Source organism: Erigeron canadensis, chromosome 8, assembly GCF_010389155.1.
Source record: "Erigeron canadensis isolate Cc75 chromosome 8, C_canadensis_v1, whole genome shotgun sequence".
NCBI classification, from domain to species: domain Eukaryota; kingdom Viridiplantae; phylum Streptophyta; class Magnoliopsida; order Asterales; family Asteraceae; genus Erigeron; species Erigeron canadensis.
The window spans coordinates 23,957,458-23,981,758 of NC_057768.1; the positions used below are offsets into that span (position 1 = coordinate 23,957,458).

General features: G+C 36.8%; 1 protein-coding gene across 1 annotated transcript; it reads right to left on the reverse strand.

The window, feature by feature from the left end:
* Positions 1-671: 671 nt before the first annotated feature.
* On the reverse strand, positions 672-4,536 carry LOC122579327 (DNA-directed RNA polymerases II, IV and V subunit 9A). Its single transcript, XM_043751481.1, has 4 exons — positions 4,355-4,536; positions 4,185-4,260; positions 1,841-1,999; positions 672-958 (listed from the first exon to the last, which is right to left on the reverse strand). Exons 1-4 carry the CDS (start codon positions 4,381-4,383, stop codon positions 878-880), a joined length of 345 nt encoding a protein of 114 aa, XP_043607416.1. The 5' UTR covers positions 4,384-4,536; the 3' UTR covers positions 672-877.
* Positions 4,537-24,301: the final 19,765 nt, after the last annotated feature.

Genomic DNA, 24,301 nt, shown 5'->3' on the forward strand with positions numbered 1-24,301 from the left:
TCATACTCTATGACCTATCACCCCCACCATCTCACCGCCGCAATACGCAGGTACTCTCTCGTAATCAAGAAAAGAGCAAATAAAGAGCAACAGTAGATATATAAAAATTCAACTAATGGTAATACACTAATACCAACTTGGTGTATACATAAAAAAATGGTTAAAATTGTTCAGGTTCACTGCCTACCCATTAACTTTGAGCCAGTAACGTCAGGCCTCTAACGCGTTAGCAACGAAAGACCGGTGTCAACACCAACGTTAATTAACTGTCTACATTGGAAATGGTCTTGTCGGGTATCCCTATGACATTAGGAACTTAGACATCGGGACGAGACATCATAGACCAATAGAAATAAGAATATAATTCGGGCACAAGATGGAACAAACACGCCTAGATAATGAAACTTTAAAACAATGAATGGTAGTGACCAGACATTTATACACCAAGAAGCTTATAGTCAAATACCATGCCTACAGTATCCCTCTCATCGCCATTAATTAAATTGATGTGGGTTCAATATTCATTAAATCTACTATTTGGTGGAACACTTGCACAACATACATCAAGTGCTCACATTTTATTTTAATTTAATCTACTAAATTAAAATTTGATTCCAAGTTAAGCAACTTGGTCAAACTTGCTACTAATTAATAAAGATTTTTACGCAAACTTCGACCAAATCATAAACCACATGTTATCAAATCTGATTTCACAGTTAAAGTGACCCACACTCACATTACTAATCATCATTCAAGATGACAGTTAAAAGAAATACACTCATTAGAATCCACATTTCCACGGGTTTCAGTTACCAGTCACAAGTTTAGTCCTAAAAAGCCATAAGAAGTTTCATCTTTCACTTAGATGAGTGAGCTCTTAATCCCTCCATCGATGGCCACAGTTTGGGTTGCAGCAAACAAAGAACAATGTCATACCTTCTTCCCCTCTAGCAGTTGCCTGACAACCAAGAACAAAATAGTATTAATTTCAAAAACCTTCATTATATAATAAACTTTCATTACTTATCTATTCTCCGTCACACATTGATTTATCCTCACCCTCTATAAATGGGATCCAGGGAATCATAATGCAGATGGGCAAAATGAGTCATCATCTTCTATATACCAACTTATCACCGAGCAAAAATTACAGCCGTGAAAGCTTTTGACCCATACATGACTTTCCAGTATTTTATATGATGTAAAACCTGTCCACTCTCATTGTTCAAAATTTTGGGTACTATAAATATTATACTTGATGTTAACTATGTATCGCCAACTAAAAGAAGCAACTCTCATGGGACAGGGGTGGTACATTACATGCGAGCCTTTGGTGAGTTAGGTATGTACTTACACACTGCTCCCTGCTAGAGCTTTTATCTCTCTGAATCATGATATTCAACACTGAACCTAAACCATCTCCAAAGAGTATACAGCTCTACCACGAAAACTTAAAGGTGACACTATATTCTATAGTTAATAGCCTATATTCTATTTTCTACTTTTGTCGACATGACCTAGAGACCAGAGTAAGATCCCATAGGTTTCCAATGCAGCCAACTATTCGAACCTGCAATAGCAAATTTTTATGCAACACAGAGTACTAGCTATTGTTTCAAAAGTTCATTTTCATCTTCATCTTCATAAAGATCTTTGAAGTTCACTGGTTAAAACAGAAATGGGGATTTGGGCTATTTATGCAATTAGCTTTAGAGATAATCTTCAAACAGCCAGTTCACGGTTTTTGGTAATGACTAAAACATGCAGCAGTTAAACAGAATGATAACATATTATGTGATTTTGAAAGTAGTTCATATATTGTACAGAAGAAAAAAGTTACCTGGAAGAAAACAGCCTCTCCATGACCACATTGAGCGCACCGAACTGATTTGGTACGCGGAAGAGTGGGATCCGCAGCCACATCCTGCAAAACTTGAGTTCGCTCCCCAACAGCATGGTGTATTTCGTTTCTGTATACACAGTTGTTATCTGCAACCTCCTGTGAGATACTTGAAGAAAGTTAATAATTAACATCCAAAATATTACATTTAAGGTGAATAATTTTAAATTCAATTATAGGTAGGTGTCTTCCACCCATTTGAGTTTGAATAAATTGCTTGTGGTTTATGTTGAGATCAAATCAGTTAAGCTACATTATTACAATGAAACAGAAACAGATCAAATGGGTTAAATAGGTTATGTGTATATCAATTTTTATCATATACATTGACAAAATCAGATTCACAGCAACCAACAGAGAACTGAATCAATGTGAAGATAATCTTTGAACCACCAATGATGAGTCTGATAAACTCTCTTATATAAGGGCACAAAAAAAAATCTAAGCCAATTCATTGGCATTTTTCACTTGTAAGATTTCTTTTTAGACTCAGTTTATCCCTTAATTACATTCAATCAATTCATCCGCATTTCTGCCCAGACAATTTTAAAACACTTGGATAAACCAATGTCACAAAACAGGTGCAATTTTGAGACCTCCACGGGATCAAATTTCATCTAAACCATTGCTAAACCTTTTCAAAATACAGTGATACAACTAAACTTTTTGTCAATTGACTAATCCAGCCTTTGCTAGCCCACCCAATTTAAAATTTTTAAAGCCTTAATGATTAGTAAAGTTCTGCTTTTCCCTCGTGCTCCTCCCCGCTTCAAGTAGTCATTTAGAATTAACACTTGTTCTTCTTCAACTAGTATTTAGTTGTCAAAGCAGAAGATAATAATTTATCAATTTGGGGCCACTTTTGTAACTGCAACTGTAAAGAACTACATATCCCCCAATACCCTCCTCTATTCTAGAACTAGAATATCAATCACCTATTTCCCGTAAAGAGCTGGTACAGCAGACACAACAATCAAACCAAATAAATTAGTTATAACACTTCAGGACATTTCAACTTAAAGTTCTCCACCAGCACATACAGAGACAACCCCTGGACAAACTTAAGAAGCATTGTTCACAATTCCTGATAAATCCAAATTCCTTGGGAATGAGAGTATCCATTCAAATTTATAAATAGTTCAAAGGTTAGGTACACATTATGGCTAAAACATTCATATACCATTATAAACCACGCACATCAGTATATACGAAGAGAAACCCAGATGAGCCCAAATTTAGTCATTGTAATTATAAACAGAATTTATTATATCCTTATATATGCAGTTCATAAGATCTCAAGCTCTTTTGTTCCTATTGTTTCTCTAATCGCTGCATAATATGATAAAGGTACCCAAGTCCAAATCTGCAGGAACCCTTCCAAGAAAATTGTTTGTTCATGTTATCAAGAAATTAATCACAGTCCCACAAACTCTGTAAACAACCATTCCACCCATCTGAGGCATATTTATATTTGGGCATTTCATTGATTACAAATGAATTTTATTTATAATCACAAAAAAGCTAATTCTATTAGGTTATTTGAACTCTTAAACCAAAAGAATTTGACAGACACATGGTCCCTAGTAGCTAGTACTTATCATGTAACGGCCAAATATGTCTAGTGGTAACAAATTTCAATGTATCTGCGCAAATTTACATAACTTAGTAATTCATATAATTCTTCAAAAGAAACTACTTGAGCTCAAAAACTATGAATGTGTTTAAACTACAGTGGACACATTTCCAGAAAATATTTAAAGGAAACTTGAAACTTGAAAATATGTTCAAATTGTACTTCTCAAAAAAGAAAAAAAATCGTAAAAAAAGAGATAGAAACCTTGTTTTGAAGTGTAAAATCTAAACCTTGTTTTGAAGTGCAATCAAACACATTTTCAAAGGTTTCAACAGATTTCTAGAGATGTAAAAAAAAAAAAAAATACATCCCTTAAACAATACAAAAAACTTTTTCTAAATTTCCATTTTTGTTTTTCAAGAAAATGATAAGGTTTTTTATATCCCTTGAAAACAAAAATAATTTTCTACAACTAAAAGCACCCTAAACTTTTTTGAAACCCATGTCAAGACGAATAACAACTTTTCGAATCATAAAAGAAAAACCCAATTTTCTTTTCTAATTGGGTAGGCTAAAAACTGAAACACATACACACATAAACACAAAATAAAACTAATAAAAAAATAATTATAAAAAAGAGGGTTTAGGGTTTAGAAACACAAAGGGGGTAAAGTAAATTGCATGATAGTAAAAAAAAAAAAGTTTTTTGACCTGATGATCACAGTTTCTGCAAGCATAAAGAAGGATCTTCTGATCTTTATCTTCTTTTGGATACAAAATGTTATTGCTGCCAAAAAAAATATATGTATATATTAAAAAAAAAAAGTGAGGTATTTCATCAAACAGTTGGTGTGCATGAAAGAATTAGAATTTGAAAATACCATTCACGACAAAACTTCATGGTACTCATCTTGGCAAAAAGTTGTACGAAAGCTTTCTACTTTTTCTTGGTGTTGGATAATATTTGTCTGAAGCCGCACCTGATGCTTCAAGTTTGTGAAAGCTTTTATTTAAAATTATATGGAGTATGTCTCTAGCGGCACCAAAGAAATTGGGGGACTTTGTTTTATGATTTTTGCGATAATCGATTATGTAAAGTTATAAATGCAAAAATGGTCCATGTGGTTTGTTAATTTGAGCAATTTGAGTCCTTTTTTTTTCAAGTTGATAGGTTTGTAATTGACATGAAATCGGAAGACACTAATTTGGACGAGGAGAGTACATAGTAAATTGCTTCTCGTTGTACCAAAAAAAAATTTTGATCTGAATGACCATGTACAACATTACATTTTACACCTAAGAAAGATGTACAACTTCTTAATCGACATTGGTTAGCACTTTGCCCCTTCCCATGACAGAATTAGAAACCACTAAAGTACTAAAATAATAAATTGTATGCAACCATAGTATAAAATTGACAAATATGTTAAAGAGAAACGTTAAAAGCCCACGTGCCCTTACGTGTATCGTATTAATGTCTGATCACTTCGTATCAGCATACGAAGACCACATATACGAAACACTCCTACGTAGAGTTAAGGCCTAGAGGTGCTTAAATAATTTAATAGTTAAGAGAATAATATAAATCATATATTCTACTTTAAATATCTATGCATATCCGACCCTAAATATAAATTATTTCTTTAGGCAAGTAAATCGAACAAACATGGAAAAAGCATATTAATCTAAAGATTGAAGAGAAAACCCTAACCTTCTTCCTCAAGGAACCCTCTCCTATAAAAGGAGAGAGATTTCTCCATCATAGGCACAATGAATAATAGGTCGAAACCCTAATAATTATTGTTTGGGGTAGAATTTCACTATTAGGATCCTGAATAAAAATTGTACTTAAGTCCTTCTAGGATAAATACGTAATATTGTGTATTGTTAAAGAATCCTTGATCCTATTAGAATAAGAACCCCAAATTACATAACAGTATTATCATGATACAATGTGATCTTGATATCTTCAAGATTTATGATTCTACTAACAAATATATGTCCAGTGTGTCAGATATTATTTGCAAAACTAAAGTCAAAGACGTGTTACACAAAGAAAACGTGTTACAACGGATAGTCTACCATTTCCTCCACGAGAATCGGACTTGACAACATATTTACTTGATGAAGAATCACTCATAACGGTCATATGTGCCATTTCTTCAGCGTAGAGAGCAAGTTCAGGGAGATCCCGGATATTTCGAAAATACGGTTCAACGTCTAACTCTATAAATAGAAGAAGCCAACGAGCAGAAGGGGGCATGCTATCAATTACTCATCAACGTAACAACACTGAAAGAATACACATTCTGCAAATCATCAATCAACTCATCGTTCAAGCAACCATAATCTAATTAAGTAGCAATTGTTAATCACTAATTCGGTTGTTATTCATTCTTTTCGTTGTAATCGTTCGCAAACAAGAGTAATAATAAGAGAACAGCTGGAGGGGCGATTGCATCCTCCCGGGGTTTTTTTACCTAAGATCACTTAACTGGATCAAGGGTTTTTCCTCGCCAACAAAATTCTGGTGTTATTATTCTTTACCGCATTTTCTTTATCGCATTACTTAAACGCTTTAGCTTTAATCTGCATTACTTTACATTATCTTCAACCGTTTTATTAATTACTCAACGTATTTCTGTCTCAAAGATCTTCTCAAAACTCATTTTAAACCTAAACTCATAGTTTAGTAATTTTTGTTAAGAAAACTGTCATTTTTTTTATTGAAGATCCTTAAACACCAAATCCAACTTACAAATCTTCGGTTCTTGAGTTATCTAAAATCCTTTCTAAAATTATCTTCGGTAAATTTTGACCGAAACAATTATATCTTGGCGTCAAACTAACTTCGGAGAATCACCAATAAACCCTAAAGCTCTTTTTCCATTTTCCTAATGAAATCTCCCACGTTCACGAAGTGCTAGGCGCGGTTTGATGCACAATCAATGTCCATTTAATCCTCATCACCACTGTTATGCCCTTTTTAATAACCTTTTTATCCGTTTTTTCCTTCTTATATTTCTAATCTAAATTCATATAAACATAAAGTAAAAGTTGATAGAATAATCTTTTCAATTCTTCTTCTTTATTTCTCTAACCCTGGACACAAAGTAAAAACTAATTATTATTAACAATGGTCACATATAGTTGTGGTTCTCCTTTTAGGATCCGTACTTTTTAGATATCTAATAATCCCAAAAGAAGATTTTATTGATGTGCTAAAAAGGTAAGATATTTACAGCTTTTTTTTTAATTAACAATTATTTTAATCAAACTTATTTTTTTTTAATCATAATCGTCAATAGGGATCAAGATGCGGGTTGATTACTTGTCATGATCCACCAATGTAACAAAGAGCTATTGAATCATTCCAGGGGTGTTGAGATATTTGAATAACGTCGAAGAATGTGCTTGAGCAAACGAAAATCAAATAGGAATACAAAAAGATGTTGGTCATAAGTTGGGTGTGCTTTATTATATGATTTATGTTTGTAGTTTGAGTCTTTAAGAAAAGTTTAGTGGCAATTTCATTAACTGTTTTGAAGGAATGAAATGGCTAATTTTGTTGTATATGATGGTTGTGTATGTTAGTCTATGAATGCTAAAACTGTTATATCTCTGGTATAAGTTTTCTTATACAAATTCAATTGAATGCTTAGATTTTGGTCAATCAACACTTAACCATCCTCTTAAAATTAACCGTATTCACTAGTTAAACATTATTAAACTCAACAGACTTTGGACATTCACTGGACCAAAAAGGTAGATCTATGGCTTTTACTGAATTGGCTTGTTTTGTTTTTAAGGTAGATCTATGGCTTTTACTTTTTTCACAAGCACCACAGAGTCTATCTTTTTCAAAAGAGAGAGGAGGAAGGCCACGAACTAGGTTCTTTTTGGCCAATGAATTAATGGTTTTAAAATTCACGTTCGACATACGCTTGTGTCATAATCAATTTAATTCAGCTGCTGACTTTGCAAAGAAACATGTCTCACTATCAGTTTTGATAGGAGTGAAGTCTACAAGATATACATCTCTTTTTCTTGGTGCTACCAAGACGACTTCCTTGTTTATGTTCACAACAGTGCCTTGATGTTTATCAAGAATCACTTTGTAGTCAGCATCACAAAGTTGACTAATGCTGATGAGATTATGTTTTAATCCATTTATATAAGCAACTTTGGAGAATTTTATGAGACCATTAAAAAGAAGACCATACCCTTCGGTTTGTCCAGTAGAATTATCACCGAACACTACAGTAGGACCAGGTGCCTCTGTATAGTTATCCAGCAGGGACTTAGAGCTAGTCATGTGTTTTGAACAGCCGATGTCCAAGTACCACACTCCTTTTCTCAGCGAGCCCTGCATGGATACAATAGAAGAATTTAGGCGAGTTCACTTTGGAACTCGTCGATGGCCATGTCAGCAGGATTAGGAGTGGGTACAGCAGAGGTAGTGGTTAGCTCTATAGAAAGAGCCTCCTCAAGAGAGATATAATGTCCCAAATGGACATATCCATGGGATCTATCATTTTCATTAAAGGGCATAATATTACTACCATTGCTGTGGAGAAATACATAGCTGCTGACTACATCAGGAGCACTATATTCTATTAACATAACAAGCTCACCAAAATTGTTTGAAATGATTCTTTGAGAATGAGGAAGAGATATGCGCTGAAGGGAAATATGTTCAGCAATGTTTGCTTCAGTGACAGAAGTGGTGTCACTGGAGATAGGTTCAGGTGAAGGAATCTCACTGATCCTAGTAGAAGAAGAGGATGCTCCAGCAGATAAAGATGAATTTGGTTGTATAACAACCTCTGGAGCTTCCCTTGAGCTAACACTTTCACATTCAAAGGCAACATGTCCTTTGCGGCTACATAGATAGCATTTTTTGTCAGAGGTGTTTCCTTTTTTACTTTGAATGAAAAAGTCTTTCAGCTGAGATGAGAGATCGTTAACTCGCTGAGTTAGCTCGTTGATTTTAGGGTCAAAACATGATGCCTTACCCTTTTGCTTCGACCTAGACTTGTTCCTTTGTTTAGGTCTTGGTTGAGGCATCTGAGGTACAGGACCAAGAATGGATTGACCATTGTGATCATTTGAATGATAATGAGGATTTTGTGATCCTCTAATCATAGTCCAAGCTTGTCTGTCAGCAGGGTGAGAAGTAGAGGGACCCTGCTGAGATTGATGCACTCTACTTGGAGTGATAGGTTTTGATTGATGATTTGGAGTCACTGACCTCATTTGCCTATGAGGCAGATACTCCCTGTTAGGGGCAGAGGATTGAACATGCTGATATGGCATTTGTCCTCTTTGAGGGGTAATTGGCCTCACTTGCTGATGTAAAAAGTGTCCTCTCTGAGGAGTAATGGGTCTCACTTGCTGATGTGGAAAGTGTCCTCTCTGAGGAGTAATGGGTCTCACTTGCTGATGTGTCAAGTGTCCTCACTGAGGAGTAATGGGTCTCACTTGCTGATGTGGCAAGTGTCCTCTCTGAGGAGTAGTGGACCTATTTTGAGAAGGCATCCTTCCTCTCTGAGGAGTGTTATGCCTTGGAATGGAACGAACAGATACAGACTGAGGTGTCTGATGTTGCACATCAGCAGGTGCAACCTTTGAGGGATCCACTTGCTGATATCTAGTATCAGCGAACCTAACTCGTCTTTTCATTAGACGTTCATGTTGGTCATCTTTGTTTCCAGCATGGGTAGGTTCTTGCAGAGAAGAGGAAGAAGATTGAGCACTAGATTGTTGCTGGCTGATAGGAGCATCTCACTGAGGAGTTCTATAGTCATAGGGCACAACAACAGTGCTTCTTTTAAAGGGTTCAACAGATTTGATAGAAAGCTGCTGATGAGCAATGGGTTTATAGCCATCACTTGAGATATCTCCTTTAAAAGATCTTGGAGGAGAATATTAAATTCTCCCTTCATTTGGCATCATACCAACAATAGGAAGGTGAGAGAACATATTATTGGTGCTGGTTGAAGAACTGGCACCTTTTATCTCAGCAGAGGTAGAAGGATCGCTGGTGGAAGAGGATGGGGTAGCACCAGCATCCATTTCAGTATGGTAGTTATTTTGTCCCTTGACAAAGTACCATTTCTTCATCTCTTTAGGAGAGATAATGGAGGATTGAGGGATAGAAATTTCAGGCTTCACATCATCATTGAACGAGTCAGCAAGTGAAGCAGCAACATCATAATCACCACCAATCACTGCCTGAACTTGTGCAGGGACTTGTTCACTTAAACATTGATGATGAAACCTAGAAGCGTTTGACCAAGAGGTCACAATCTTCTTCAGATTAGAGACTTCAAGCTTGAGTTTTTCTTTCTCAAGCTGAAGTTTTTGAGTCAACAACTTATGTGATTGAAGTTCGACATGAACATTTTTCAATTTCATGAGTTTTTCTGATTTATCACTTAACTCTGTGCCAACAAAGTTAAGTTTGGATTGAAGTTCAGTACGTAGAGTTTCCACAAACTGAAGATCATAGGACAAAGACTCAATAATTTTGGTCTTGTCCTCATCAGAAGAGGAGAGAAGAGAATGTATCTTTTTGACGGTTACATTCACCCATTGGCTTGAGGAGACTTGATGTTTTGTCAGTGCATCCCCATCAGCGAGTGCCATCAGGCACACGGTGTCAACATATTCTTCATTATCTGATTCATCATAGTCAGCCCAATCGTGCTCTTCAGCAACCAACCCTTTGGCTAGTGTTTTGGCTTCCTCTGTCTCAGCCATCTTAGCCTTTAGCTGATAGTATTTGTTCCTGTACTCATCAGCAGACTTGGAAGAGTTAGTTTTAGGAGATGCAGGAGTGGGAATAGAAACCCTGCATTCTTTTTGGTAGTGGCCTTTTCTGCTACACCTCCAGCATTCTTCCAGTGATTTATCAACAGGAGGCTTATAGGGAGCACCCGACTTACGGTTGTTCCATTTTCTAGAATATTTCTTTCCAGCAAGAAGGGCAAAGCCCATAAAGTCACTAAACATCTCTTTTTTCGTCAGCATCAAGCTCGTCAACAAGAGTTTGAATAGGATTAGGAAGATTTGAGGTGCTGGCGCCATCATAGAGATTGATGGGCTTAGCAGACACAAGAGCAAGAGGGTCAGAAAAAAAATAGGCAGACGTGTTGGTGGAGGATAAAGAGCCAGCATGTCTCCGAGATTCAGCAGAGGCTCGAATGTTTTGAGCCAAGGCCTTCTCTTCAAATTGAAGAGTGCCAAACAATTCCTCAAGATCTAACTCCTGAATTTTCTTTGTAGTACGGAGGATCTGTCTTAAAGTCTGCCATTTGAGAGGAAGAGAATCGATGAATTCGTGGCATACTTCAAAGTTATCATGAGTAATGCCGATATTTGTCATGTCATTGAGCAACCCTTTGAAACAGGTATAGGTGCTCTCGAGACTTTCATCGGGAAGAGAAAAGAAATTTTCGTACGCACGTTTCAAGTCCATCTTTTTGGTTTTTATTAAGTCAGCAGACCCTTCATAGGTGTTGACAAGTCTATCCTAGACTTCCTTTGAAGAGGTATATTTAATGATGAGCTTCATGATTTCAGTAGGAAGAGTGATGATAATCATGTTCTTAAGCCTGGCATCAAGATTGACCAGCTTACGCTCTTCATCAGTCCATTGAACCTTTGGTTTTACCAGGTCAGTAACATTCTTTGGACATACATGGGCATGTAAGGGCTTTCGGTTAGAATGGTCATGAGCTAAGGTTCCACCCCAACAATGTAAAGTAACATTCTATCCTTCCACGACCCAAAGTCTTTGGGTTCAAATTTTGGAGGAACGGATACGTAACCAAAGTCACGTTGGTTTACAAGGGAAGGAACAGTAGTCATGTTCTAATTTAAGAAAAAAAGTTTTCAAGTAAAGAAAAGAACATAAATTAATGTAAACACAAGAATGTAAACAGAGTTGTTCCAATGATTTAGGAACGGTGGCTCTGATAACACTTGACAGTCCACGAATGCACAACTTGTATTATAATTAGCTAGACAAGAATGTAAAGAAGAAACTAAATAACAAGAACAATAACAAGTTCAAATGCAAAAGATCTAAGCAAGTCTAATCATATGTATCATTGATTAAACGATGAATACATGGTTGATATTACAAACGTACTTGACTTACAAGAATACAAATGAACAAAGTAATTGCTAAGTCTAGATACACTACAAACTTAAACAATTACAAGCAAAGTGACACACACTTTTTATGGTGACAAACACACTTAATGTGTTGTGGCTGTGTTGCCTTTTATAGAGGAGAATTAGGGCAACACAGCCTTGCCTTGATAGTGACTTGATGGTGGTTGTCGATCTTCTATTGGTTCGATGTACTTGGAAACAGAAGCCTTTGTCTTCTATACCAAAACGGGTATGAGAGAGAAAACCCTTTTTTTGGTCCCAACTGTACATTTGCCATACAAGGCAAATTACAGTTGGAAGAACCACCATGTGACTTTTGTCTTCATCTGGTTTGAATTCTTCCCACCTTGACTTGATAGTTTGGGCAGCATACAGCCCGTTGAAGAGAGTCACGGGACTCGCTGATGACTCACTGGCGACCAACGTCAGCGACCAAGTCTGGTCAGCGAATCCAAGACTCAACAGATCTGGGCAGTGAGTTTGATCTCCAAGATGATGATGCTGAAATTACAGTCGCTGCCGCAGAAGAAAGTGAAAAAGATGAAGTGGTTAGAGGGTTTTTGGATTCTGAGATGGGATATATCTTATTTGCTCCACCTCTAAACACTTTTGAAGATATCCCAGAATCCTTGACTGATATGCCTTCTCAACCAAGCTACTCTCCAAGGCCTACAACTGCATATGAACAAATTGGCCATTTTAGAGAGTATGAGACTGAATTGAGTGATGATGAGCTTCAGCGAAGAGTACAATATTGTCATCTTCAAAGGATTAAGCCAACAATCTATGTTGAAGTGGAAGAAGTTGATGATGATATAATCATGGAAGTGCCACCATTGCATTATCCTGATTTCTTTGGCCTTCCATGCTCCAAGTACCCTGTGTCGCTGAAGGATCTTAAAGTGCCTTCTCCCCAAGAAGCGACTACTGCTTTCACTGCCATTAACTTGCCTGGTTTGGATTATGTTGAAACCTACCAGTTGCAAGAACTGCTGAGAAGGGTACAAATTTGTCTAAGCCAAGGTAATCGCCATGGTTATTTATATCCTTTGTTGGTTGACAAAGTTGCTGAATTAAACATGGGCGCTAATGTCAAGTTTCAAGAGTTGTTTGCTGGCAACAATGAAATTATAGATGAACTTGCTGAGCTGAAAGATTGAGTATTTGGCATCACCAAAGCTCAACACTCGCACACTTTGTCCAATTAATAGGTCTTCCGCCGCAATCAAAATCTACTTCATGCCAGCATGAAAAGGGTTAGTGTCTCTAACACTTCTATTTCTGCTTCGCTTGACAAACTGAAAGTTGAAGTGGCTCAATCAGCAAAGGCTATAGAAATGCCTGGCCTGTTATCCTCACTTGAACAACTTTCACAATCTAACATTCTCTTCACTGCCCACCTTCACCAACTCAATAACACCGTCTCCTTCTTCTCTAATAATCAAGATGATTTTCTCTCCTCTCTCACCCAAGATATTCATTCCCTCAAAACTCAATCTTCTAATAATAAAAAACTTGAAGAAGAGGTGGGTTATCTTAAAGGGATGATGACTAAAATGTTGGGCCTCCTCAAGAAAGATAAAGTGGAAGTAGCAAGTACCTCGGCTACTTCCAAGGGGGAGAAAAATGTAGATGAGGAGGTTCTAAACACTCAAACTGAACCAGTTGAGAAGGTTATGGAACTGGCAGCTGAAAATGTTAATATTGCAAGTGAAATCAAATACACTTTGGCCCACTGAATGGATAGAGATTTAGAAGCTGATGAAGGATAAGAAGACTCCAATATACGATCCCTTGATCAAGATGGTTGGTGATCAATTAAAGCAAATTCACAAAATAGAGCAAAAATACAAAGTTAAAGACTTCTTGCTCAGCTCAGCCAGACATCCATATCCTCCTCCTCCCCAGCAACCAAGAAGTGGCATGAAGAGATCAACTTCTAGATCTCAGGCTCTTTCTCAGCTCCCCACTATGCTCAGAGCCATTCCCAAGTCTGACATAGATGAGGAGCCCTCACTGAACCTTTACATGCCTTCAAGAACTCTCTTCATGGAAGGAATGCATGAAGAGAAGCTGGGAGGTTTCTGTTTTTGCAATGTCCATGGTCATGAGCTCTTCTTCAAGACCAATGAAATTGGAATTGCACCCTCTGGCTTCCTTGCAAAAATAAGGAAGTATTGCATTAAGACATCTAACAACCATGAGTTCATAAAGCTGATTGATCAAGAGTTGCTGAAGCCAGAAAGACAAAAGGATAAAGCTTTCATTGAGGCCAAGCAAGAATCTCGGTGGGATTAGATAGTCTTGTAATTTATTGTATTGTTGTATTGTAAATGTTTGTCATATATAAAATCAGCATTTCCTCATTATTCTTGTAAGTGCAAGTAATTTCTACTCAGCTAAGTCTCCTAAGCGAATAGGGGGAGATTGTTGAGTCATGGATTCGCTGAGAGACTCAGCGAGTCACTTTGTCAGCGAATTCTCAGCGAGCGGCTTCGTCAGCGATCTCTCAGCGATCACTTATTATCTTTGAGTTTAAGGATAAGTTCAATGACTCACCGTCTAGTTTTGTAAGTTAAATATGAGCGGGAAAATGAAAAAAGAAGGCTGGTCCCTAAGGACACGTGTTAATCAAGAAGAATGAAGACATGTGACCTTGTACCATTTTGGTACGTTGGTGTTTCTCTTTCTTACCCGATTTGGAAACTAACAAGATAAAGAAAGAGACCCCTGTAGATCTGGGATTTCCACCAATAGATGATTGACAACATTGTGGTGTCAACATCTATTGAGTTGTCATGTGATTCTTCCTCTATGCGTATAAAAAGAATCACTTGACCTAGCCGCATACTAGTTGTCCACAAAAACAGATTGTGTGTATTTTTCTCTCTTTGTATAATTGTTAAGTTTTTGGTGTGTCGAAAAACTTAACAATATTTTCTCTTTTCTATTATTGTAAAACCGACCATGTATTCTCAGTTTAATTTATAATACATATGATTAAACTGCTTCTTCTATTTATCTTATATTGTTAAAGAAATTTACATTAGTTGTTAATTACATAATCTGTGCAAACGTGGGACTTTCAATGTGTCCATGGACCTATGTTAATACAACATAGATCCGCCCTTGACAAGATCTTGACCCTTAGATCATGGTTAAACTGATGAACGAAGATTTACGAAGCAATTGATGAACTATGATTTTCATGATGCACGATAATTTCCAGTAAAGAAAAACCTATTGTTTTATTTGTTTTACGTTAATATTTGTTTTATTTTACCAAAAACCTTTTTAGTGATTATTACTTAGATTTTGTTTCCAATTAATAATAGGAAACAATATATATGTTCCAAAAAAAATAATAAGAACAAATTATATATTTACCCAATTAGTTTTAGAATAGGATTATTATAGAAACGATTTACGCAGATTATTTATCAAAGCTAATATATCCATCCATCCAAACCTTATATTATATATACGATACGATTGATATCAAAACCTAACATTAATAAGCAATTTCTTTCATCAAATATATATATATATATATATATCGATCACCTTCTAGTTAAACGTACGTACGTACCATCTATCAAATATATATCACCTTACGTTAACAGCAGGTACACGGAAGCCATCAACCACATCACTGAGGCCATCAAACACGAACCAAAAAAAGCCATCTATTACATCACCCGCTCCTTCATTTACGCGGAAAAAAACGAATATTACAGTGCCTTAAAAGACGCTAAAAAAGCAGTTAACATGAACCTAGGGGGTCGCCCATGGCCTATAGATGTCTGAGTGATGCTTATATCGGCATGAAGCGTTATCACGCTGCCGTTTCCGCAGCCAAGAAAGGTCTCAAAGCTGATCCACTTAACATAGACTTGATATTTGATCTTGCTCTTGCTCAGTCTTATTTTAAGGACCAGCAGGCTGTTAAGCTGGACAAGAACGAGGACGATGAAGAAGAAGAAGAAGAGGACGAGGACGATGAAGAAGAAGAAGAAGAAGAAGAAGAGGACGAGGAATTCGAAGAAGAAGAAGAAGAGGAAGACGAGGAAGAAGAAGAAGGAGAAGCAGAAAAAGAAGATGAAGAAACGATTAAAGAGCTTATAACTATTATAGCTGAACAAAACAATTTTATTAATGAATTATTAGACTCGTCATCCCATCCTGCTCCTGTTAAGGTAAATTTTTCAATTTTAATTATTGACAACTTAATTGTTAATTATCAAATTTACGTGTTTTTATTCTTAGTTAGATGGCCTAAATTTTTTGTTTTGTTCAATATTATTAATAATCAGGATCTTATCGTCGATGTTGGTGGCGGTCGTGGTGGTGCACCTACAGAAGAAAAGAAGGTATAAACTTTGCTATTTTAATTATTGGCAGCAACAATTGGCATAATCAAATTATACGTCTTTAATTTGAATGAATTACATGACGACCTTAATATCTTTTCTTTGTTCAATATTAAATAATTCGCAGGAAGAGCCCAAGGAAGAGAGTAATGAGGATGACGAAACAGGATTCTGCTTAATTAATTAGTATTTGATCATTAGAAACATGTTTTGTCTATTTTATATTTTACTTTTAATAATAATTTTGTCTTAATTTTATCAATTAAAGACTAGCTTTGAGCAGTTCTATTTATTATGGCACCTATTTTAATGTTGCGACTTCTTGGTATTATTATGAAAGATATATTAGTTTCCATTCTACTTTCTACAATTTGCATGTTGGGTGTTACATGTTAATATCTTTAAATAATGGCGATGTTAAGTTAAAATGGGAAGGAAAAACGTCACATGCTGATCATGTCGATAGTGATCAATTGTAACTTTAATTTATAAAAAAAAGGTAATAAGAGAACTCTAACCCCGCTACCATAATTAAATACCCATCCATCCACCTTGTATGAGCCATATGATACCGGCAAAATACATCCATCATAATCCTTACATGATCTGGGCACCCGAAAGATCGAACCCGCGTATTTAAACTTCACATATGGGTCTAGGCTTCATTGGTCACGCGTACCTTAAAAACTAGATCAATACCCGATCGTTGACCGGGTTAAAAACAATAAGTATATATACTTAAAAGTACACGAAACATGTTTAAGTTATGTGTAAGTATATATACTTAAAGGGCGAATCCCGCTCCGAATCATAATTTTTGTTCAACCTACACATGTGTAATTTATGTGTAAGTAACAAAAAGAAAACAAAAATTAAAAAGTCGTCAAAAGTATATCGAAATGGATCTTTAATGAAAGAGGATGAAATTTTAAGACTATCCATGTTTTTTGTTTCATATAATGATTTACGGTTTGTGAGATTAAACATTTTGAATGATTTAGATGAATTTTCATATTTAATTGAAGAGAGAAAAAAAGAAAAATAATGTATGGTTCAGAATTGTTTTTGAGTTTTTTTTATAAGTACTCAAAACAACCCACCCCTAATCATATAAAAGCTAGAATATATAGTGATTATAATTGATTTAGTTTCCAATTATAAATATAAACAAATTTATTTATTATCGATATCCAAACTATAGGGGAACAATCAAATAAGAACAGTCTTAAAATAAGAACGGTGAGAACACTTAAAAAACATCATTTTGATGCATTAAAAGTCCATAGAACTGACATAGTGCTTAACTAATTATCATTATTTAAGTGTATATATAACAACACATTGGCCTGTCAAAATCAAGAAAATCATGTTTTTTGTTTTGTGCATCCATCTTGGGTGCATATTTTTCAAAATGATGCATCTACCAAAAAAACGTGATTTTTTCAATTTTGACGGATCAATGTGTTGTTAAACACTTAAATAATGATAATTAGTTATGTCCTATGTTAGTTATATGGACTTTTAATGCATCAAAATGATTTTTTTTAAGTGTTCTCATCGTTCTTATTTTAAAACTGTTCTCACTGTAGTGTTACCTCCGATATATATATATATATATTAATATCAAAGCCCTAGGTAATTTGTTTCATCAAAACAATATCTCCTAAACCATCTATCTATTTACTACCGGCTATACGTCAACGATAAGCTATCTAATTAACCATGGCCGCAGCCTCCGAAGCATCAGCCATAGGAATAGAAGCGTACGAGACCGGAACTACAGCGAAGCCATCGGCCACTTCACTGAGGCCATCAAACACGAACCAAAAGAAGCCATCCATTACGTCACCCCCGCATCATGTACTATACATGTATGACTTTTGCTTATATCGGCTTGAAACAATACAAGAAAGCCCTTTCCGCAAACAAAAAATGCCTAGAAGTTGATCCGGATAACGTGTACGTGAAATTTTCTGTTGCTCTTGTCGATCGAGTCTCTGATGAACGACCAGCAGGCGGAAGAAGAAGAAGAAGGTCTAGATGCTACAACGATTAAACGGCTTATAACTAAACAAAACGCGCTTTTAACTAAACAAAGCGCTATTCAACAACGTGTTTTTGAATTATTAGAGTCGTCTGCTCATCCTTTAAAAGTTGATGATGAATTTAGCGTTAAGACGGCTCTTGGTGTGCTTAACCGCATGGTAGATGATGAGGAGGGATTGATTGCGAAAGGCAGTGAGTTATGGTGCGTTGCCATGGATTTGTTTGAAGATGCCGCAAAAAGAGAAGTGTTTATTTGTATGCCGGACGATGAAGGGAGGATTGCTTGGCTCAAACATAATAATATTACCAAGAATAAAAACATGATTACTGACCCTGGTGGTGCACCGCACCTATAGAAGAAAAGAAGGTAAACTTTTCAATTTTAATTATTCGCAGCAATATATATATATATATATAGTTAATTTACGTGAATTTTTATTTTTAATTAGATGACCTTGATTTTTTTTTTTTTGTTCAATAATATTACTGATCGATCAGGATCTTTTCAATTTTAATTGTTCAATTATTGCCAGCTAGCAATTGAACAATTAACATTAATTTCAAAGTTACGTGTTTAACTTTAACTAATTACATGACCTTAATTTTTTGTTTTGTTCAATATCAATTAATTTGCAGGAAAAGCCCAAGGAAGAGAGTGATGAGGATGACACGGGATATATTCTGCTTGCTTAGTATTTGATTATTAGAAACATTTTTTTATTTTACTCCATATGTTAGTTTTAACAATTCGATCTGTCCTTATTTATCAAGACTTTGAGCAGTTTTATCTTTTAATAGCTATTATGGCACCTATTTTAACATGGTAATATTATTAATAATTAATAACTAGTTTCTTTCACGGTTTGTTGGGTGTTACATGTTGATATCGTGATCTTCGTACCTTGCATGTGTTTGCTAACGATTTCTTAAAAATACATGTTAGTGAGTGTTAAGTCTGGGATTCGCTGAAGGGGACTTGACAATCTGACACATGTCGTCAGCAATTCTCTAGCAAGTCATCAGCAGATGAAGAGACTTGTTCAGCGGGATGCATGCTGATCTAAGTTTGTCATGGCAGGAAATATTCAAACTACATGAAGACAAAAAGGTCACGTGGTGGTTAACCAACTGTAATTTACCCTGAATGGTAATGTACATGTTGGGACCAAAGCAAGGGTTCTCTCTCTCTCTCACCCGATTTGGTATAGAAGACAATGGGCACATGATTTAAGTACCATGAGCCAATTGGAAGTCGACAACCACCATCAAGTCGCAATCAAAGCAGGCTGTGTTGCCCCAAGTCTTCCCCTATATAAAGCAACACAGCCACATTGTATTAAGTGCGTCTGGCCATCTTAAAAGTGTGTGTCACTTGAAATTGTCTAAGTTTTTCTTGACTATTTAGACTTAGCAATTATCTATGTTCTTTTGTATTCTTGTAAGTCAAGTGTAAGATCAACCATGTATTCATCGTTTAATAAATGATACATATGATTATCCTTGCATTGATGTATTGCAATTGAACTTTACATTGTTCTTGCTACTTACTTTCTTTCTTGTATACTTAATTAAAACATAAGTTGTGCATTCGTGGACCGTCAAGTGGTATCAGAGCCATCCGTTCCTAAATCATTGGAACAAGATCTGTTTGCCTTCTTTTGTTTATATTTAAATTTCTGTTCTTTAATTCCTCTTAATTTCTTTTTAACAAGAACCATGTCTTCTGTTCCCAGCCTTGTGAACACACGTGACTTTGGCTACATGTCGACACCTCCTAAGTTCGAGCCCAAAGATTTTGGGTCTTGGAAGGAGAGAATGCTTCTACACATCGCTGGTGTAGAACCCTATTTAATGACTATATTAACTGAGGGTCCATACGTACCGATGTATGTCCAAAGGACTCCAGGAGCTACACCTGAAGCTCCTGAAATAGTCACTGACCTGGTCAAACCAGAGGTCCAATGGACAGATGAAGAAAGAAAGCTGGTAAATCTTGATGCTAGACTTAAAAACATGATTATAGTTACCCTCCATACTGAAATCATGAAACTGGTCATCAAGTATCCCTCTTCAAAGGAAGTCTGGGATAGACTCGTCAGCACCTATGAAGGTTCTACTGACCTCAATAAATCAAGAAAATTGATTTGAAAAGAGCTTATGAAAATTTCTTCTCCCTTCCCGATGAAAGTCTTGAGAGCACCTACACTCGCTTTAAAGGGTTGCTCAATGATATGACAAATGTTGGCATTACCCATGATAACTTTGAGGTATGTCACAAATTCATTGATTCTCTTCCTCTTAAGTGGCAAAACTTAAGACAAACTCTTCGTACAACAAAGAAAATCCAAGACTTTGATCTTGAAGAACTTTTTGGCACTCTTCAATTCGAAGAAAGAGCATTGGTTCAAAATATTCGAGCATCTGCTGATGCCAAAAGACATGCTGGCTCTTCCTCTTCTTCTTCAGTCAGCATCTCTCCTCATCCAATTTCTGACCCTATTGCTCTTGTTTCCACTGAGCCCATCGATCTCTATGATGGTGCCAGTACCTCTAATCTTCCAGCATCAATTCAGACTCTCATAAATGAGCTGGATGATGAAGAAAAACAATAAATGTTTAATGACTTCATGGGCTTTGCCCTGGTTGCTGGAAGAAAATACTCAAAAAGATGGAATAATCGAAAAACGATTACTTCCCTCAAACCTCCTGTTGACAAATCACAGGAAGAGTGTTGGAGGTGTGGCAGGAAAGGCCACTATCAGAAGGAGTGTAGAGTCTCCTTACCCAATCCTGCTGCCTCCAAAACTAATCCTTCCAAATCTGCTGATGAATATAGGAACAAATATTATCAGCTGAAGGCAAAGGTTGCTGAAACAGAGGATAAAGTCCCAGCAAAAGGACTGATTGCTGAAGAACATGATTGGGCTGACTCAGATGATTCTGATGATGACGATTATGTTGATGCCATGTGCCTTATGGCACTTGCTGACAGTGATGCTCTGACCAAGGATCAAGTCTCCTCTAGTCAGTGGGTAAACGTCACTGTTAAAAAGGTACACTCTCTTCTCTCTTCGTCTAATCAAGACAAGACCAAAATAATTGAGTCTTTGTCTTGTGATCTTCAGTTCGTAGAAAGTCTACGTGCTGAACTTCAATCTAAACTTAACTCTGCTGGAATAGAGTTGAGTGAAAAATCTGAAAAACTTATGAAATTGAAAAATTTTCATGTTGAACTTCAATCTCATGAGTTGATGACTCAAAAACTTCCAACTTGAGAATGAATCTCTCAAGGCTGAAGTCTCTAATTTAAAGAAGATTGTGACCTCCTGGTCAAAGGCTTCTAAATTTCATCATCATTGCTTGAGCGAACAAGTCCCTGCTCAAGTACAAGCGGTAATTGGTGGCAATTTTGATGCTGCTGCCTCCATTGCTGACTCCTTTAAAGATGATGTAAAGCCTGAAGTATCCATTCCTCCACCTTGTTCATCTTCCATCTCACTGGATGAAATGAAAAAGTGGTATTTTGTCAAGGGACAAAATGACTATCATGCTGAGATGGACATCAAAGCTTCAGCATCTTCCAGTGTTTCCTCCTCTTTAAATGCTAAAAGTACTAGTCCTTCTACCAGTACTTTCAACATGTTCTCCCATCTCCCTATTGTTGGCATGATGCCACATGAAGGGAGAGTTCAAAATTCTCCACCAAGAACCTTCAATGGAGATATCTCTAGTGATGGGTATGTACCCATTGCTCCTCAGCCTCTATCTACAAAAGGTGTTGAGCCTTTTAAACGAAGCACCATTGTTGCTCCCTATGACTATGGTATCCCTCAGCAGGACCATCATGTCTGTCAGCAACTTTCTGGTGCTAAATCTTCTCAACTTGAACCTTCTCATACAAATTCTATGTCAGAACAAGTATACAGAAGGGTCAGGTTCGCTGATGAAAGACAACAGCAAGTACCTCCCACAAAGGGTGTACATGCTGATGCTGTATCTCATTCCTTACCTCCAAAATCAAATCCAAGGCATGTTACTCCAAAAAGAGGAAGACAACCTTCTCAAAATAGACCTATAACTCCTCAGCGAGGATATTTGCCTCATCAGCAAACAAGGTCTATTACTCCTCAAAGAGGACATGTGCCCTCTCAGCAGTATCAATCCTCTTTTTCCAACAAGGAGTATCTACCTCATAGGCAATTGAGGTCGACCACTCCAAAACGTCAAGTCAGATCCACAACTCCTATTCGTGAGAATCTGCCTCAGCAGGGTTCCTCCTCTTTTCATCCTGCTGGGAAGCAAGCATGGACCATGATTAGAGGACATCAGCCTCCTCAAAATTATCATGGTGAATCCATACTTGGCCCTGTTCCTCAAATGCCCCCTCCTAAGCTTAGACAAAGGAATAAGTCCAAGTCTAAGCAAAGAGCAAGGCTTCCTTTTCCTCATCTCCTCAAATAAATGAACTCACTCAGCGAGTGAATGATCTTTCATCTCAACTGAGGGATTTTCTAAGTCAAGGCAATTCCTCTGACAATAAATGCTATCTCTGTAGCAGCAGAGGACATGTTGCTTCTGGATGTGTTCTTTTCTGTCCAAAAGATGCTCCAGCAGTTGTATGTGTACCTAAAATTCCCACCACTGCTGAAACATCTTCCTCTTCTAACAGGATCAGTGAGAACCTCTCTACTGAACCAGTTATCAGTGACTCCTCCTCTGTCACAAATTCAAGTATTGCTGACTACATTGCTGCTCAGCGCATTGAAATTCCTCATTCTCAAAGGGTTGTTTCAAATGATTGGGGGCAACCCTCAATGTTGGTTGAACTCAGTGCTCCTGATGTTGTGAGCAGCTTTGCTTACTTTCATAGTAATGAAACCAACATTCTGCCTACAAGTGAAGAAAATCCTATCCCTGTCTCTGTAGGAAATCACCTTACTCTGGTGGAAGCTCTCTCTGTAGAGCCTACTTCCTCCCCTGAAGTATCTCCAGAAAATCCTGCTGACATAGGTTTGGATGAATAAAGTGATCCTTATCCTCTTTTCATCCATGCAGGGCTCGCTAGGTAAAGGAGTGTGGTATTTGGACAGCGGCTGTTCAAAACACATGACTGGCTCAAAATCCCTGCTGGATGACTATACTGAGGCACCTGGTCCTACAGTGGTGTTTGGTGATAACTCTACTGGCCAGACTGAAGGATATGGTCTTCTTTCTAATGGCCTCATAAAATTCTCAAAAGTTGCTTATGTAAATGGATTAAAGCATAATCTCATCAGCATAAGTCAACTATGTGATGCTGACTACAAAGTAATCCTTGATAAGCATCAAGGCACTGTAGTAAACATCAACAAGGAAGTCGTCTTGGTTGCTCCAAGAAAAAGAGATGTATATCTTGTAGACTTCACTCCTATCAAAACTGATAGTGAGACTTGTTTCTTTGCTAAGTCAGCATCTGAGTTAAATTGGTTATGGCACAAGCGTATGTCGCATGTAATTTCAAAACCATAAACTCACTGGCCAAAAAGAACCTTGTTCGTGGCCTTCCTCCTCTCTCTTTTGAAAAAGATAGGCTTTGTGGTGCTTGTGAAAAAGGCAAATGCCATAGAGCTACTTTTAAAACTAAACAAGCCAACTCTGTTAAGGGTTTTTTCACCTTCTTCACATGGACCTTTTTGGTCCAGTGAATGTCCAAAGTCTAAAGGGTAGCAGATACACTTTAGTAATTGTGGATGAATATTCACGATATACTTGGACAATTTTCCTTAATTCTAAGAGTGATGTTGCTGATGAAATCATCAAATTCATTAAGAAAATGGAAAATCTCAATGGCATAAGGGTCAAAGAGCTCAGAAGTGATCATGGCACTGAGTTTAGAAACCACACTCTTGAAACCTTTTGTGCTGATCAAGGGATCTCACAAAACTTCTCTTCCACTAGAACTCCTGAGTAAAACGGTGTTGCGGAAAGGAGAAATAGAACTCTTATAGAGGCAGCACGCACTATGTTCAGTGAGTCCTCTCTTCCAAATAGGTTTTGGGCTGAAGCAGTCAACACTGCTTGTCACACCCAAAATAGATGCCTCATTGTCAAAAGACATGACAAAACTGCATATGAAGTTTTAAGAGGAAAGAAACCTCAAATCAAATACTTTCATGTATTTGGATGTCCTGTCTTCATTCTTAATAAGGATCATTTAGGGAAATTTGATCCTAAAGCTGATGATGGTTACTT